Here is an 18407-nt window from a genome sequence, read left to right on the forward strand (position 1 = left end):
TGCAAGAGGACAAGTCCATTAGAGTGTTTAGTTTGAGAAATAGACGCCTCACAAGTCCTCAACTGGCAGCTTCATTAAATAATACCCACAAAACAACACTCTCAACGTCAAGGGCAAAGAGGCGGAGACTCCGGGATGCTTGCCTTCTAAGTTTCTTCAAGTGCAGTTTCAAAAACCATTAAGCGCTATGATGAAACTGTCTCTCATGAGGACCGCCACAGGAAAGGAAGACCCAGAGTTACCTCTGCTGGAGAGGATCAGTTCATCAGAGTTACCAGCCTCAGAAATTGCAGGCCAAATAAATGCTCCACAGAGTTCAAGACACATCTCAACATCAACTGTTCAGAGGAGACTGCGTGAATTTTCTTTTCTTATTTAACTAGGCAAGTCAGTTAAGAACAAATTCTTATTTTCAATGATGGCCTAGGAACAGTGGGTTAACTGCCTGTTCAGGGGCAGAATGACAGATTTGTACCTTGTCAGCTCGTGGATTTGAACTTGCAACCTTCCGGTTATGAGTCCAACGCTCTAACCACCAGGCTACCCTGCCTAGAAATTCAGCCTTCATGGTCGAATTGCTGCAAAGAAACCACTACTTAAGGACATCAATAATAAGAAGAGACTTGCTTGGGCCAAGAAACACTAGCAATGGACACTAGACAGGTGGAAATCTGTCCTTTGGTCTGATGAGTCCAAATTTGTGTCTTTGTGAGACGCAGAGTACGTGAACGGATGATCTCCGCATGTGTGGTTCCCACCATGAAGCATGGAGGAGGAGGTGTGATGGTGTGGGGGTGCTTTGCTGGTGACACTGTCTGTGATTTATTTAAAATTCAAGTCGCGCTTAACCAGCATAGCTACCACAGCATTCTGCAGCGATACACCTTCCAATCTGGTTTGTGCTTAGTGAGACTATCATTTGTTTTTCAACAGGACAGTGACCCGAAACTCACCTCCAGGTTATTTGGCCAAGAAGGAGAGTTATGGAGTGCTGCATCAGATGTCTTGGCCTCCACAATCACCCGACCTCAACCCAATTGGACTGCAGAGTGAAGGAAAAGCAGCCAATAAGTGCTCATTTTATGTGGGAGGTCCTTCAAGACGATTGGAAAAGCATTCCAGGTGACTACCTAATTTAGCTGGTTGAGAGAATACCAAGTGTGTGAGTAGGGTGGCTACTTTGAAGTATCTAAAATCTAAAATATATTTTGATTTGTTTAACACTTTTTTGGTTACTAGATGATCCCATATATTCATGTAGATCCCATGATTCATAGTTTTGATGTCTTCACTATTATTATACAATGTAGAAAAACCCTTCAATGAGTAGGTGTGTCCAAAATTTTGACTGGTACTGTATATATATATATATATATATATGTATGATGGCTTTGGGGTGGGGTGGTGGGGTGTGGTGATGAGGAGCTCATTTTTGGGTGGTAGTGGTGGGGTGTATGGGGTGCAGGGGTTGTGATAGTGATTGCCATGGCTGCAGCTGGGGATGAGTAATTGCCTGTCTTGGTGGGAGCGTGTTCTGGAGCTAAAGTCGACTGCTTTCTTCCTGATGTATAGCTCATTTGGATTCCGCCAGCCTTCCACCAGCCTTGGGGCTGTATTATTCATGCCTTGACAGATAGCACTCACTTAAAGCATTGGAATGAAGCCAGGTAGTGGTGGGGCGACACAGGAACATTGCACCTAGAAGCCTGGCAGAGTAAGAGGGGGAGAGAGGAAAAGGTGTATTGTTAGGAAAAGAGGGAGAGGAAAAACGAAAGAGGGAGAGGGAAGGGGAGAGAAGTATGAGATGTGAGAGAGAGAGAGAGAGGGGGGAATGGGGGCTGGCCCGATAAAAGAGTAGAGAACAGGGTGATGTGATCAAGTAGCTCCCCCCTCCCCCATCCCCTTCACCTCTACCCCATCCACCCCTGCCTCCTTCACCATCTCCCCCTCCACCACCGCATCCCTCCACCCCTACACCCCTCCACCGCCGCATCTCTCCACCCCTACACCCCTCCACCGCCGCCACCTCCACCATCTCCCCCTCCACCACCGCATCCCTCCACCCCTACACCCCTCCACCGCCGCATCCCTCCACCCCTACACCCCTCCACCCCTCCACCCCTCCACCACCGCATCCCTCCACCCCTACACCCCTCCACCACCGCATCCCTCCACCCCTACACCCCTCCACCACCGCATCCCTCCACCACCGCATCCCTCCACCACCGTATCCCTCCACCCCTACACCCCTCCACCACCGCATCCCTCCACCCCTCCACCCCTCCACCACCGCATCCCTCCACCCCTACGCCCCTCCACCACCGCATCCCTCCACCCCTCCACCCCTCCACCACCGCATCCCTCCACCCCTACACCCCTCCACCGCCGCATCCCTCCACCCCTACACCCCTCCACCCCTCCACCCCTCCACCCCTCCACCACCGCATCCCTCCACCCCTACACCCCTCCACCACCGCATCCCTCCACCCCTACACCCCTCCACCGCCGCATCTCTCCACCCCTACACCCCTCCACCGCCGCCACCTCCACCATCTCCCCCTCCACCACCGCATCCCTCCACCCCTACACCCCTCCACCGCCGCATCCCTCCACCCCTACACCCCTCCACCCCTCCACCCCTCCACCACCGCATCCCTCCACCCCTACACCCCTCCACCACCGCATCCCTCCACCCCTACACCCCTCCACCACCGCATCCCTCCACCACCGCATCCCTCCACCACCGTATCCCTCCACCCCTACACCCCTCCACCACCGCATCCCTCCACCCCTCCACCCCTCCACCACCGCATCCCTCCACCCCTACGCCCCTCCACCACCGCATCCCTCCACCCCTCCACCCCTCCACCACCGCATCCCTCCACCCCTACACCCCTCCACCGCCGCATCCCTCCACCCCTACACCCCTCCACCCCTCCACCCCTCCACCCCTCCACCACCGCATCCCTCCACCCCTACACCCCTCCACCACCGCATCCCTCCACCCCTACACCCCTCCACCGCCGCATCCCTCCACCCCCTCCACCACCGCATCCCTCCACCCCTACACCCCTCCACCGCCGCATCCCTCCACCCCTACACCCCTCCACCCCTACACCCCTCCACCACCGCATCCCTCCACCCCTACACCCCTCCACCACCGCATCCCTCCACCCCTACACCCCTCCACCACCGCATCCCTCCACCACCGCATCCATCCACCCCTACACCCCTCCACCGCCGCATCCCTCCACCACCGCATCCATCCACCCCTGCCTCCTTCACCATCTCCCCCTCCACCACCGCATCCCTCCACCCCTACACCCCTCCACCGCCGCATCCCTCCACCACCGCATCCATCCACCCCTGCCTCCTTCACCATCTCCCCCTCCACCACCGCATCCCTCCACCCCTACACCCCTCCACCACCGCATCCCTCCACCCCTACACCCCTCCACCGCCGCATCCCTCCACCCCTACACCCCTCCACCCCTCCACCCCTCCACCACCGCATCCCTCCACCCCTACACCCCTCCACCACCGCATCCCTCCACCCCTACACCCCTCCACCGCCGCATCCCTCCACCCCTACACCCCTCCACCCCTACACCCCTCCACCACCGCATCCCTCCACCCCTCCACCCCTCCACCACCGCATCCCTCCACCCCTACACCCCTCCACCACCGCATCCCTCCACCCCTACACCCCTCCACTGCCGCATCCCTCCACCCCTACACCCCTCCACTGCTGCATCCCTCCACCCCTACACCCCTCCACCCCTCCACCCCTACACCCCTCCACCACCGCATCCCTCCACCCCTACACCCCTCCACCACCGCATCCCTCCACCCCTACACCCCTCCACCGCCGCATCCCTCCACCCCTACACCCCTCCACCCCTACACCCCTTCACCACCGCATCCCTCCACCCCTACACCCCTACATCCCTCCACCCCTACACCCCTCCACCGCCGCCACCTCCCCCTCCACCACCACATCCCTCCACCCCTACACCCCTCCACCTCCAGTTCAGCTACCCCACTGCCTCTTTGTGCAAATCCAGATAAGGTCACATTAATCATAATGTGCCACATCACCTCCATGCCATCAACCCCCCTCTGTGGAGTATCTGTCTCTGAAATGAACATTTACATATTTAATTGGGAGCTTTATTTTCCAAAAGGAGAGGGGGAGCAGGCGTGTGGGGCAGAACAAAAATAGGTGAAGTGGACTGGCTCTCTGGGGACTTGTTTTTCAGGGGTTCAATATTTTTTTAAAGTAATAATCTTTGTTAATGTATTTAATCCACTTGTTTTTCTTTCCATCGTGTAACCACTGCCATTATTGAATAAAATATAGTGGCGTCAGCTCCCCTTGTTTTTCAGTCAACTACAACACTGGGTTTCCCATCTCTCTCTTTTTCGTAATAACCACGTTATCAGAAAAACTCAACCTATAAAACAACATAAGAAACCTTCAAACACGTTTCAAAACCTGGCCCCTCAAATATACTCTGACACTCTCCTGTATCCCCCTCATCCCTTTCTTCCTCTGCCATTTGTTTCTTTTTCCCTTTGTGTTTTCCTCCTCTTTGTTTGGTGGTGTGTTATTATGACAGTCAGTACCTAGCTCTGCTCTAGCCTAGCGTTAGCTAGCAAGTGGTAAACAGGTGGTGTTTACTCCCCCTGCCTGCCTGTTCCCCCGCCCTCCCTCCCTCCCGCAGGAGACACATCAAAGGAAATGACAGATCATGTGTAGCGAGCCCAGGGCCCAGCATTGTGCCAGGGGGATGTGTGATGAGGAGCAAGACAGCAAGGGCAGCCAGACGCTTAGGGCTCTCCATCTCTTCTGGGCTGGGTACATCCTGACCTCTCACCCTCCCTACCCCCCTCCCACTAGCAGCAGCCCCCTAGCCTGCCCATCCCTCCGCACGGCTACCAGCTAAATTACATAAATGTCAAGAGTCCTCCACTGTCTCTGTTGGGGAAATGTACCAGGCCCAGTAGACTTTATTTATTTTATTTAACCCTTATTTACCAGGTAAGTTGACTGAGAACACATTCTAACGTACAGCAACAACCTGCGGAATAGTTACAGGGGAGAGGAGGGGGATGAATGAGCTAGTTGGAAGCTGGGGATGATTAGGTGTGACAAGCCAACAGAACAGGATAGAAACACAGCAGCTGGACAATAGGCTGGGGGGTGAAAGCAGAGATGGATATTAGGGAGAGAACTTGATGTACACCAGTTTACATTTCCATTTTAGTCATTTAACCAGAGTGACTTGCAGTTAGTGCATTCATGCACTGATATTCTTGAGCTCTGGTGACTATTACTGCCATCTCTGTTCACGTTAGAACCATATCTCAAACTAACTTTTAAAAACATTTATGGAGTTTGAACTCTATTATGGCAGTGTACTGTCTAACGCAACATATCCAATGTAGCTAACACAGATGGATAGTGCAGAGGAGGAGGGCAAAACCTCATCCAAGATGTGTCTCTCACTACGCTAATGTGATTGTTTGAAGTAATTATGTGAGTGGAGAGGACCCTTACAAAAATGTAACATGGTACTACAATGGTACTTCACTTATACCATGGTATAGTCTGAATCATGGAAAAGTATGTGGACACTGAGGAGCTCAGTAACTTTCAATGTGGCACCGTCATAGGAAGACACTTTTCCAACAATACAGTTCGTCAAATTTCTACAGCTGCCACGGTCAACTGTAAGTGCTGTTATTGTGAATTGGAAACGTCTAGGAGCATCAACAGCTCAGCTGCAAAGTGGTAGGCCACACAAGCTCACAGAAAGGGACCGCCAAATGCTGAGTTTTACTACCGAGTTCCAAACTGCCTCTGGAAGCAATGTCAGCACAAAAACTGTTCGTCGGGAGCTTCATAAAATGGGTTTCCATGGCTGAGCAGCCGCACACAAGCCTAAGATCGCCATGTGCAATGCAAAGTGTCGGCTGGAGTGGTGTAAATCTCGCCATCATTGGTCTCTACCAAGGGAATTCTCTTCAATTATAATCACATCCGTATATATTCCCCCCAAGCAGACACATCGATGGCCCTGAACAAACTTTATTTGACTCTATGTCAACTGGAAACCACATATCCTGAGGCTGCATTCATTGTAGCTGGGGATTTTAACAAGGCTAATCTGAAAAAAAGACTCCCTAAATTCTATCAGCATATCAATTGCGCAACCAGGGCTGGTTAAACCTTGGATCATTGTTATTCTAACTTCCGCGACGCATATAAGGCCCTCCCCCTCCATAATTTCGGAAAAGCTGACCAGCCTACAGACAGAAACTAAAACAAGAAGCTCCCGCGCTCAGGTCTGTTAAACGTTGGTCCGACCAATCTGATTCCACGCTTCAAGGCTGCTTCGATCACGTGGATTGGGATATGTTCCGCATTGCGTCCAACAACAACATTGACGAATACGCTGATTCGGTGAGCGAGTTCATTAGAAAGTGCATCGGCGATGTTATACCCACAGCAACGATTAAAACATTCCCAAACCAGAAACCGTGGATTGATAGCAGCATTCGCACAAAACTGAAAGCGTGAACCAATGCTTTTAACCAGGGCAAGGTGACCGGAAACATGACCGAATACAAACAGTGTAGCTATTCCCTCCACAAGGCAATCAAACAAGCTAAGCGTCAGTATAGAGACAAAGTAGAGTTGCAATTCAACGGCACAAGAGGATTGTGGCAGGGTCTACAGTCAATCACGGATTACAAAAAGAAAACCAGCCCCGTCGCGGACCAGGATGTCTTGCTCCCAGGCAGACTAAATAACTTCTTTGCTCGCTTTGAGGACAGTACAGTGCCACTGACACGGCCCGCTACCAAAACCTGCGGACTCTCCTTCACTGCAGCCGACGTGAGTAAAATATTTAAACGTGTTAACCCTCGCAAGGCTGCAGGCCCAGACGGCATCCCCTTCCGCGTCCTCAGAGCATGCGCAGACCAGCTGGCTGGTGTGTTTACGGACATATTCAATCAATCCTTATCCCAGTCTGCTGTTCCCACATGCTTCAAGAGGGCCACCATTGTTCCTGTTCCCAAGAAAGCTAAGGTAACTGAGCTAAACAACTACTGCCCCGTAGCGCTCATTTCCGTCATCATGAAGTGCTTTGAGAGACTAGTCAAGGACCATATCACATCCACCCTACCTGACACCCTAGACCCACTCCAATTTGCATACCGCCCCAATAGGTCCACAGACAAAGCAATCGCAACCACACTGCACACTGTCCTAACCCATCTGCACAAGAGGAATACCTATGTGAGAATGCTGTTCATCGACTACAGCTCAGTATGTAACACCATAGTACCCTCCAAACTCGTCATCAAGCTCGACACCCTGGGTCTCGACCCCGCCCTGTGCAACTGGGTACTGGACATCCTGACGGGCCGCCCCCCAGGTGGTGAGGGTAGGTAACAACATCTCCACCCCGCTGATCCTCAACAAAGGTGCGTTCTGAGCTCTCTCCTGTACTTCCTGTTCACCCACGACTGCGTGACCATGCACGTCTCCAACTCAATCATCAAGTTTGCGGACGACACTACAGTGGTAGGCTTGATTACCAACAACGACGAGACGGCCTACAGGGAGGAGGTGAGGGCCCTCGGAGTGTGGTGTCAGGAAAATAACCTCACACTCAATGTCAACAAAACATAGGAGATTATTGTGGACTTCAGGAAACAGCAGAGGGAGCACCCCCCTATCCACATGGACGCCTCTTCAACCTCAGGAGGCTGAAGAAATACGGCTTTTCACCAAAAGCACTTCTACAGATGCACAATCGAGAGCATCCTTTCGGGCTGTATCACCGCCTGGTACGGCAACTGCTCCGCCCACAACCTTAAGGCTCTCCAGAGGGTAGTGAGGTCTGCACAACGCATCACCGGGGGCAAACTACCTGCCCTCCAGGACACCTACACCACCCGATGTCACAGGAAGGCCATAAAGATCATCAAGGACAACAACCACCCGAGCCACTGCCTGTTCAGCCCGCTATCATCCAGAAGGCGAGGTCAGTACAGGTGCATCAAAGCTGGGACCGAGAGACTGAAAAACAGCTTCTATCTCAAGGCCATCAGACTGTTAAACAGCCAACACTAACATTGAGTGGCTGCTGCCAACATACTAACTCAACTCCAGCCACTTTAATAATAGAAATGGATGGAAATTGATGTATAAAATGTATAAAACGCCACTTAATATAATGTATACATACCCTACATTACTCATCTCATACAGTGCCTTGCGAAAGTATTCGGCCCCCTTGAACTTTGCGACCTTTTGCCACATTTCAGGCTTCAAACATAAAGATATAAAACTGTATTTTTTTGTGAAGAATCAACAAAAAGTGGGACACAATCATGAAGTGGAACGACATTTATTGGATATTTCAAACGTTTTTAACAAATCAAAAACTGAAAAATTGGGCGTGCAAAATTATTCAGCCCCCTTAAGTTAATACTTTGTAGCGCCACCTTTTGCTGCGATTACAGCTGTAAGTCGCTTGGGTTATGTCTCTATCAGTTTTGCACATCGAGAGACTGAAATTTTTTCCCATTCCTCCTTGCAAACAGCTTGAGCTCAGTGAGGTTGGATGGAGAGCATTTGTGAACAGCAGTTTTCAGTTCTTTCCACAGATTCTCGATTGGATTCAGGTCTGGACTTTGACTTGGCCATTCTAACACCTGGATATGTTTATTTTTGAACCATTCCATTGTAGATTTTGCTTTATGTTTTGGATCATTGTCTTGTTGGAAGACAAATCTCCGTCCCAGTCTCAGGTCTTTTGCAGACTCCATCAGGTTTTCTTCCAGAATGGTCCTGTATTTGGCTCCATCCATCTTCCCATCAATTTTAACCATCTTCCTTGTCCCTGCTGAAGAAAAGCAGGCCCAAACCATGATGCTGCCACCACCATGTTTGACAGTGGGGATGGTGTGTTCAGCTGTGTTGCTTTTACGCCAAACATAACGTTTTGCATTGTTGCCAAAAAGTTCAATTTTGGTTTCATCTGACCAGAGCACCTTCTTCCACATGTTTGGTGTGTCTCCCAGGTGGCTTGTGGCAAACTTTAAACAACACTTTTTATGGATATCTTTAAGAAATGGCTTTCTTCTTGCCACTCTTCCATAAAGGCCAGATTTGTGCAATATACGACTGATTGTTGTCCTATGGACAGAGTCTCCCACCTCAGCTGTAGATCTCTGCAGTTCATCCAGAGTGATCATGGGGCTCTTGGCTGCATCTCTGATCAGTCTTCTCCTTGTATGAGCTGAAAGTTTAGAGGGATGGCCAGGTCTTGGTAGATTTGCAGTGGTCTGATATTCCTTCCATTTCAATATCATCGCTTGCACATTGCCCCTTGGGATGTTTAAAGCTTGGGAAATCTTTTTGTATCCAAATCCGGCTTTAAACTTCTTCACAACAGTATCTCGGACCTGCCTGGTGTGTTCCTTGTTCTTCATGATGCTCTCTGCGCTTTTAACGGACCTCTGAGACTATCACAGTGCAGGTGCATTTATACGAGACTTGATTACACACAGGTGGATTGTATTTATCATCATTAGTCATTTAGGTCAACATTGGATCATTCAGAGATCCTCACTGAACTTCTGGAGAGAGTTTGCCGCACTGAAAGTAAAGGGGCTGAATAATTTTGCACGCCCAATTTTTCAGTTTTTGATTTGTTAAAAAAAGTTTGAAATACCCAATAAATGTCGTTCCACTTCATGATTGTGTCCCACTTGTTGTTGATTCTTCACAAAAAAATACAGTTTTATATCTTTATGTTTGAAGCCTGAAATGTGGCAAAAGGTCGCAAAGTTCAAGTGGGCCGAATACTTTCGCAAGGCACTGTATGTACAGTGGGGCAAAAAAGTATTTAGTCAGCCACCAATTGTGCAAGTTCTCCCACTTAAAAAGATGAGAGAGGCCTGTAATTTTCATCATAGGTACACTTCAACTATGACAGACAAAATCCTCCATGCAGATTTCCTCTAGAGCAGTGATGTTTTGGGGCTGTTGCTCGGCAATACGGACTTTCAACTCCCTCCAAAGATTTTCTTTGGGGTTGAGATCTGGAGACAGGCTAGGCCACTCCAGGACCTTGAAATGCTTCTTACGAAGCCACTCCTTCGTTGCCCGGGCGGTGTGTTTGGGATCATTGTCATGCTGAAAGACCCAGCCACGTTTCATCTTCAATGCCCTTGCTGATGGAAGGCGGTTTTCACTCAAAATCTCACAATACATGGCCCCATTCATTCTTTCCTTTACACGGATCAGTCGTCCTAGTCCCTTTGCAGAAAAACAGCCCCAAAGCATGATGTTTCCTCCCCCATGCTTCACAGTAGGTATGGTGTTCTTTGGATGCAACTCAGCATTCTTTGTCCTCCAAACACGACGAGTTGAGTTTTTCCAAAAAGTTCTATTTTGGTTTCATCTGACCATATGACATTCTCCCAATCTTCTTCTGGATCATCCAAATGCTCTCTAGGAAAATTCAGACGGGCCTGGACATGTACTGGCTTAAGCAAGGGGACTCGTCTGGCACTGCAGGATTTGAGTCCCTGGCGGCGTAGTATGTTACTGATGGTAGGCTTTGTTACTTTGGTCCCAGCTTTCTGCAGGTCATTCACTAGTTCCCCCGTGTGGTTCTGGGATTTTTGCTCACCGTTCTTGTGATCATTTTGACCCCACGGGGTGAGATCTTGCGTGGAGCCCCAGATCGAGGGAGATTATCAGTGGTCTTGTATGTCCTCCATTTCCTAATAATTGCTCCCACAGTTGATTTCTTCAAACCAAGCTGCTTACCTATTGCAGATTCAGTCTTTCCAGCCTGGTGCAGGTCTACAATTTTGTTTCTGGTGTCCTTTGACAGCTCTTTGGTCTTGGCCATAGTGGAGTTTGGAGTGTGTGTTAAGGGAATTTTAATCAATGATGACTAATTATGTATACATTTCTATCAGGACTGACTAATCAGAATACTATTATGTTACTGTATATGTACTAATCAGAATACTATTATGTTACTATATATGTATGAATTTTCTTTTTAATCCTAGTACTGAATATAATGTGTGTAAATATAATCAAGAATTAGAACAATGACTGTCTGTTCCTTGGTAGAAATAAATGAACTATATCACCAGAAGGCTTATCTTCAGAAGCATGTCCTTGGCTCGGTCGTATATTATCTTAATAGGGAGAGACGATGTGAGAACCATGCAGCCTTTGTATTAGAACGGAGATGGCATGGGTTGGTACTGGAACTAATGACGTCATTTTAAGTTTATAACCTGTGGTAAAATGTGTAAGGAGTAGTACTCTCGTGAATAAAATCTGCTGTTTGACTATAAGACTGGGCTCTGTCCATTACTATAAAATAAGGGTCTTACAAATCCTTATGAATTGACAGAGTGTTTAATTTTAATTGGGTGTTAAAACGTTAGAGCAATTTAATTCCTGCAACAGTGTGACTGTTTGAGGTTGTGGACAGGTGTCTTTTATACTGATAACAAAGTTCAAACAGGTGCCATTAATACAGGTAACGAGTGGAGGACATAGGAGCCTCTTAAAGAAGAAGTTGCAGGTCTTTGAGAGCCAGAAATCTTGCTTGTTTGTAGGTGACCAAATACTTATTTTCCACCATAATTTGCAAATAAATTCATTAAAAATCCTCATAGTTGTCATAGTTGAAGTGTACCTATGATGAAAATTACAGGCCTCTCTCATCTTTTTAAGTGGGAGAACTTGCACAATTGGTGGCTGACTGAATACCTTTTTGCCCCACTGTATATGTATATACTGTACTCGATACCATCTACTGCATCTTGCCTATGCCGTTCTGTACCATCACTCGTTCATATATCTTTATGTACATATTCTTATCCCTTTACACTTGTGTGTATAAGGTAGTAGTTGAGGAATTGTTAGGTTAGATTACTCGTTGGTTATTACTGCATTGTCGGAACTAGAAGTACAAGCATTTCTCTACACTCGCATTAACATCTGCTAACCATGTGTATGTGACAAATACAATTTGATTTGATTAGATTTTAGAGCAGTGGAAACGCATTCTCTGGAGTGACGAATCATGCTTTTCCATTTGGCAGTCTGAAAGACTAATCTGGGTTTGGCGGATGCCAGGAGAACGCTACCTGCCTGAATGCATAGTGCCAACTCTAAAGTTTGGTGGAGGAAGAATAATGTTCTGGAGCTGTTTTTAATGGTTCTGGCTCGGCCCCTTAGTTCCAGTGAAGGGAAATCTCAATGCTACAACATACAATGACATTTTAGACAATACTGTGCTTCCAACTTTGTGGCAACAGTTTGGGGAAAGCCCTTTCCTGTTTCAGCATAACAATGCCCCCATGCACAAAGTGAGGTCCATACAGAAATGGTTTGTCAACCCCATCGAACACCTTTGAGATGAATTCGAATAGCCCAACATCAGTGCCTGGCCTCACTAAAGCTCCTGTGGCTGAATGGAAGCAAGTCCAGCAATGTTTCAACATCTAGTGGAAAGCCTTCCCAGTTAGAGCAGCAAAGGGGGGACCAACTCCATATTAATGCCCATGATTTTGGAATGAGATGTTCGATGAGCAGGTGTCCACATACTTTTGGCCTTGTAGTGTACCATGGTTTTAGCTTTGAAGTATGATGGTACTGCCATGCACCTAAATAATACCATGGTATAGATGTGGATCATAGAAATACCATTGTTTTAAACTGCATTATACATTCTACCATGGTAACACACAGTTATGATAAATTATACCAGTTCTTAATAATTATCTTTATTTATTGTGCGTTTCCATAGTACAATGGCAGTATAATTACATTTTACATTTTAGTCCTTTAGCAGAGTGAGTGCATACATTTTCATACTGGTCCCCCATGGGAATCGAACCCACAACCCTGAAGTTGCAAGTGCCATGCTCTACCATCTTTATTAATTTAATGCATTAAATAAATAAACCCCCCCAAGGTCAAAAGAGGTTGGTTGGTATTATATTGGTGAATTTATATACCAGTATGGGTAAGTTTCTGATAAAGTCAGAAGCAGACTACTATTGTTTATCCTAGTTTGTCTCTAACATCAAAGAAAATTGAAATAGTTGCTTCAAAAAGGGGTAATACTTTCTGTATTAATAGTACTGTTTTTTGCTCATGTTTGGTTTCCCTGTGTTGCCAACCTGAAATGTGGGAAAATGTGAGATATATGGTAGCCTAATCTTTGGCATTTTGTAATAATTTCCAGTATTTATAATCAAGGTGTTTATAATCTCACTCTAGAGTGGCTCTCGCCTGCCTGGTCAATTGAATGAGAGAGCCAAGCCAACAAAATATTTTAAATATTAACATCACAGTGAGCGAAATATACAGCATAGGATATGAAACACCAAATTAAGCAGATTATTATTTTATAATTGTTGTTATTTTTGATGATGTTTGATAGTTAAATTAATTTATAAAAGTCCGTTAGCATAGAAGCTGCTGTTGGCTAAAGTTAGCTTGAGTCAAGCTAGCCTGTTGTTGTCATGGCGACAGGACCAACTTACGTTCACACATTGTAAACAAAAGGAAACATTGTAACTTGCTGTTTTTTGGGATATGTTGAGAATTACATGATAAACATGTATCTGAGATAAGATGATAATTAATACCTTTTCACAATTTGTATTTTTTAGTATGTTGGCTTTTTAGAATTGTATAGCCAAGTCAGTTGAGTGAGAGAGAGTGAACTGAATTGAAGAGAGAAGCACAAAACAAACTAACTATTTTAAATCTTCAAGGTTTCAGACTCCCTTCATTCTTCTCACCATACCCTATCCAGGTTTAAGACCATGTGTGTTGTGTTTTTTCACTATGAGCTAAAAGGTTTAAGAGAGTACTAGGCCTACGCTTTTCCATTGCAAAGCAAGTAGTCAATGTTGCATTATGTGAGTACCAGAGTACCAAAAATTACTATGTTTTTTAGGATGGTCCGGTGAGACACAGTCCAACATAATACATTGTAAACAACAACCCTGCTTTCTTGTTTCACTACATGCTGCCAGTACAAAACCATGTTTTTTTATTCATTGTACTACCATGGTTCATTTTTGTACCATGGTAGCAAGTACAATAAAAAAAAATATCATGTTTTCTTTTATCACTACCATGGCAGGAAAATACCATGGCACTGGTGCAAATACCATGGTATTTTCATGCCATGGTAGGACAATGAAAAAACTACCATGGTGGTATCATGTTTTTTTGGTATTTGCAGTAGTACCATGGCATGTTTTTCACTGCATTACCATGGTATATTTTTGTATTGGTAGGGGCAAATGAAGGGGGCTGGAGGGAAGGGCAATTGCAGGGGTAAGGGAAGGGGTAAGGGCTAGGTATGGGGCAAGGGAAGGGGGCTGGGATAAGGGGGCTGGTTCTGGGGCAAGGGCAGGGGCAGGGGCAGGGGCAGGGGGCTGGAGAAAGGGAAGGGGAAAATGAAGGGGTTGGGACTGGGGAATGTGCAGGGGTAAGGGCAGGGGGCTGGGTATGGGTATGGGGCAAGGGAAGGGGGCTGAGTTAGGGGCAAGGACAGGGGACTAGGGGCTGGCGCAAGGGAAGGGGACTGGGGAGGTGCAGGGTTTTGGGGCAAGGTCAGGGGCTGCGCCAAGGGCAGGGGAAAATATGAGGGCTGGGGCTAGGGAAAGTGCAGGGGTAAGGGCAGGGGTAAGGGCAGGGGTAAGGGCAGGGGTAACGGCAGGGGAAAATATGAGGGCTGGGGCTAGGGAAAGTGCAGGGGTAAGGGCAGGGGGCTGGGTATGGGTATGGGGCAAGGGAAGGGTGCTGAGTTAGGGGCAAGGACAGGGGACTAGGGGCTGGCGCAAGGGAAGGGGGCTGGGGGAGGTGCAGGGTTTTGGGGCAAGGTCAGGGGCTGCGCCAAGGGCAGGGGAAAATATGAGGGCTGGGGCTAGGGAAAGTGCAGGGGTAAGGGCATGGACATGGGGAAAGTAATGGTGCTGAAAAAGAGGTGAGTAGGGGGCTGAGGAAGAGACAGGCTGAAGAAGAGGCTGGGTACTGGGCTGAGGCAGAGGAAAAGACTGGGGCTGAAGAAGAGGTGAGTAGGGGGCTGAGGAAGAGACGGGCTGAAGAAGAGGCTGGGTACTGGGCTGAGGCAGAGGAAAAGTCTGGGGCTGAAGAAGAGGCTGGGTACGCGGCTGAGGCAGAGGAAAAGACTTGGGCTGAAGATAAGGCTGGGTAAGGGGCTGAGGCAGAGGAAGAGACTGGAGCTGCCTGGCAGCCTGAGTTGATGATGTGAGTTGGTGCTGGGTATGTGTTTGTCTGCATGGGTTTGATTCCAATGGCTCTACTGCATTGACTGTCTCCCGTTACAGCCATCACACTACAATGAATCACAACAGGGACTTGCTGTTTTACAATGCCATCTCTGTGTTGGCTGTGTGTACAAACTATACCATAGTGTGTGTTGTATTATCCAGTATAAAATCCACAATTAGAGCACACAGAATACACCCAAATTGCAGTGGCTGCCTGAGCCTCCCCTCCCTCAGAACCACACAGCTTTTGTTCTCTTCTCCCCCTCTCTCTGACTCTCATTCACTCTCTACCCCTCTTTCCTCTCCCCCTCTCTTTCTCTATCTTGCTCACACTCCTCTCTCTCTTGCTCTCTCTCTCTCTCTCCCTCTCTCTCTCTGTCTTTCTCTCCCTTCCATTCTCTCTCCTTATCTCCACCTCACCCTCTCTGTCTCTCTCTCTTTCTCTCTATCTACAGTATCTCTCTCCCTCTGTCTTTCTCCCCCTTCCATTCTCTCTCCAACTCTCCTCTCCCAATCTCTCCTTTTCTCCACCGACACCCCCCCCCCCCCCCCCCCCATACATCTCTCTCTCTTTCTATCTATCTCTCCCTGACTTGCTACTGTCTGCGAGGATGGCAAATCCCTGTTGGATTTCCAGAGGATATCACCATGGAGATGGCGCTCTGCCATGCGTGCCAATAGATCCTGTTAGATAGGGACACATCGAGAGGTGCACGGAACTCCTCTAACAGCTCTCTCTTTCTCTCTCTCTAGGCAGACAGGGGATGAGGTAGAAAAGGAGACAATTTAGGTATAAAGAGAGAGGATAGTGGCAAGAAGAGAGAGAGAGAGGTGAAGAGTGAGTGAGAATGGGGTGTAAGGGATGGAGAGGGAGAGAGAAAGACAGGGGAGATGGTGAGAGTGAGGAAGAGAGAGAGATTGAGAAAGAGAGAGTGAGAGAGAAAGAGAGAGCGAGAGAGAAAGTGAGAGAGAGGCAGGGGAGATATACAGTAATCAACACTTAGACAAAAAGGTTCCAAAGGGGTTCTTCGGCTGTCCCCATAGCAATACTCATTTTGGTTTCAGGTAGAACCCTTTTTCTTTTCAGGGAGAACCATTCTGGGTTCCATGTAGAACCCTCTGTGGAAAGAGTTCTTGGAACCAAAAGTAGTTCCTTTTAGGTTCTAGATAGCACCTTTTTTTCTAAGAGTGAAGAGTGAAAGCCATGAAGTGCAGCAGTAGTCCCATCCCAGTGTCAGGGAGACAAATAGCACATAATGCTTATGACTGGACAAAGCTTCATCCCTCGCTGTGAACAGGCTTTAATATGACTGCTAATGGTACGGCTGGTTGGGTTGTGTATCGGAGGACGCATGACATTCAGCCTTCGTCTCTCCTGAGCCCGTGCGGGAGTTGTAGCAATGAGACAAGATAGTAGCTAGTACAACAATTGGATACCACGAAATTGGGGAGAAAAAGGGGTAAAATTAAAAAAAAAAATTTTAAAAAAATTTAAAATAAAAAAAAATATATATATATATATATATATATATATATATATATGACTGCTAATGAAGCTGTTGTGTAACACTCACTGTCAACTGCCTGGGATTACACACACACACACACACGCACACACACGCGCCGGAAGCATTCACGCATTCACATATACACACGCATGTAAGTACACATGCATGTAAGTGCACACATGGACACAGATACAGAGACACACATACACAAACACAGACACACACACAACCACACAAAGACAGAGGTAATCATACTCATGATTCTGAGCTCTCAAAATGGGCTTTCCTTAACATGTACAGTGTTACTTGACTGACCACTTGTTCCCCTTTAGTTGAATGCATTTCATCCAGAATTATCTCTTTAAAAATACAACACAAACCTGAAGTGGCTTTTCTGTTACACAAGGGTGAATTTTCCTTCGATAGCTGCCTTTCATACCAAACACACCTATTGAAGACTACCCTACTTCCTGGTGAAGAAAAGACAAAAGACAAACACTTTCTGTCCTCCTCTCCTGACGCCAGCAGTATTTCTTTATTTAAATGGCACTTAATATTTACCTGTGGAATGTTAATTGCAGGGTGCAGTCTGAAGGATGTAGTCATGGTAGCAGGGGTTAGATGGTTGAGATGTGGAAAGGACTTGCTGTGAGAAAGCTGAGTATTGTGGGATACTGATGTGTGTGTCACAGCAACCTCACAGCAAGAGTAGTAGGCTACACCAAGCAGTGGTTGTCAACCGGTGTGCTGTGTGCGGCACACTGGTGTGGCTTGAGGAACTCCTAGGTGTGCCGGGAGACTTCTCCTCATATTGATCATTTTTTGGAACACTAGCTTATAAACATGACCTGTGGAATGCAGATGGAATTTGGACTTATTAGCACCAGCGCCCCTCAGATAGTACATAGAATAGCTCTGTATCGTTGTTTCAAGGCCGGTGCACTCAGGCTGTTGTTACAGGCTGTTGTTGCATCATGAGCAAAGTCATTTGTATCATTTTACACTGAGCAAAAATATGTAGGCAACATGTAAACTGTTGGTCCCATGTTTCATGAGCTGAAATAAAACAGCCCAGAAATGTTCCATAAGCACACACAAATTTTGAGATAAAATGTGTTTACATCCCTGTTAGTGGGCATTTACCCGTAGCCAAGATAATCCATCCACCTGACAAGTGTGGCATAAAGAAGCTGATTAAACAGCATGATCATTACACAGGTGCACTTTGTGCTTGGGGACAGTAAAAGGCTGCTGCAGTTTTATAACACAACACAATGCCACAGATGTCTCTGCAGGAATGTCCACCAGAGCTGTTGCCAGAGAATGTAACGTTAATTTCTCCACCATAAGCCTTACCATAACGTTGTTTTAGAGACAGTACGTCCAACCCGGCTTCACAACCGCAGATGAAGTGTATGGCGTCATGTGGGCGAGTGGTTTGCTGATGTCAACTTTGTGAACAGAGTGCCCATGGTGGCAGTGGGGTTATGGTATGGGCAGGCATAAGCTACCGACAACGAACTAAATTGC

At 47.4% G+C, this 18407-nt stretch overlaps 1 protein-coding gene across 11 annotated transcripts in view; it reads left to right on the forward strand.

The window, feature by feature from the left end:
* LOC110498066 (myelin transcription factor 1-like protein) overlaps positions 1-18407 on the forward strand; it is a 164566-nt gene that overhangs the window by 90777 nt on the left and 55382 nt on the right. For 7 of the 11 annotated variants that reach the window (XR_016489030.1, XM_036955000.2, XM_036954998.2 and 4 more), the window contains one exon: positions 934-1122. The exons of the other annotated variants lie outside the window; for them this stretch is intronic. Coding sequence is in view for 6 of the 7 variants with exons in the window: in XM_036955000.2 (XP_036810895.2) it covers positions 934-1122 (189 nt within the window). In the remaining variant the exon portion in view is untranslated. The remainder of the gene's footprint in view (positions 1-933; positions 1123-18407) is intronic. 11 annotated transcript variants of the gene reach the window in all.

The sequence above is a fragment of the Oncorhynchus mykiss genome, chromosome 19 (assembly GCF_057628025.1).
Source record: "Oncorhynchus mykiss isolate SJ-2025 chromosome 19, ASM5762802v1, whole genome shotgun sequence".
Taxonomy (NCBI): domain Eukaryota; kingdom Metazoa; phylum Chordata; class Actinopteri; order Salmoniformes; family Salmonidae; genus Oncorhynchus; species Oncorhynchus mykiss.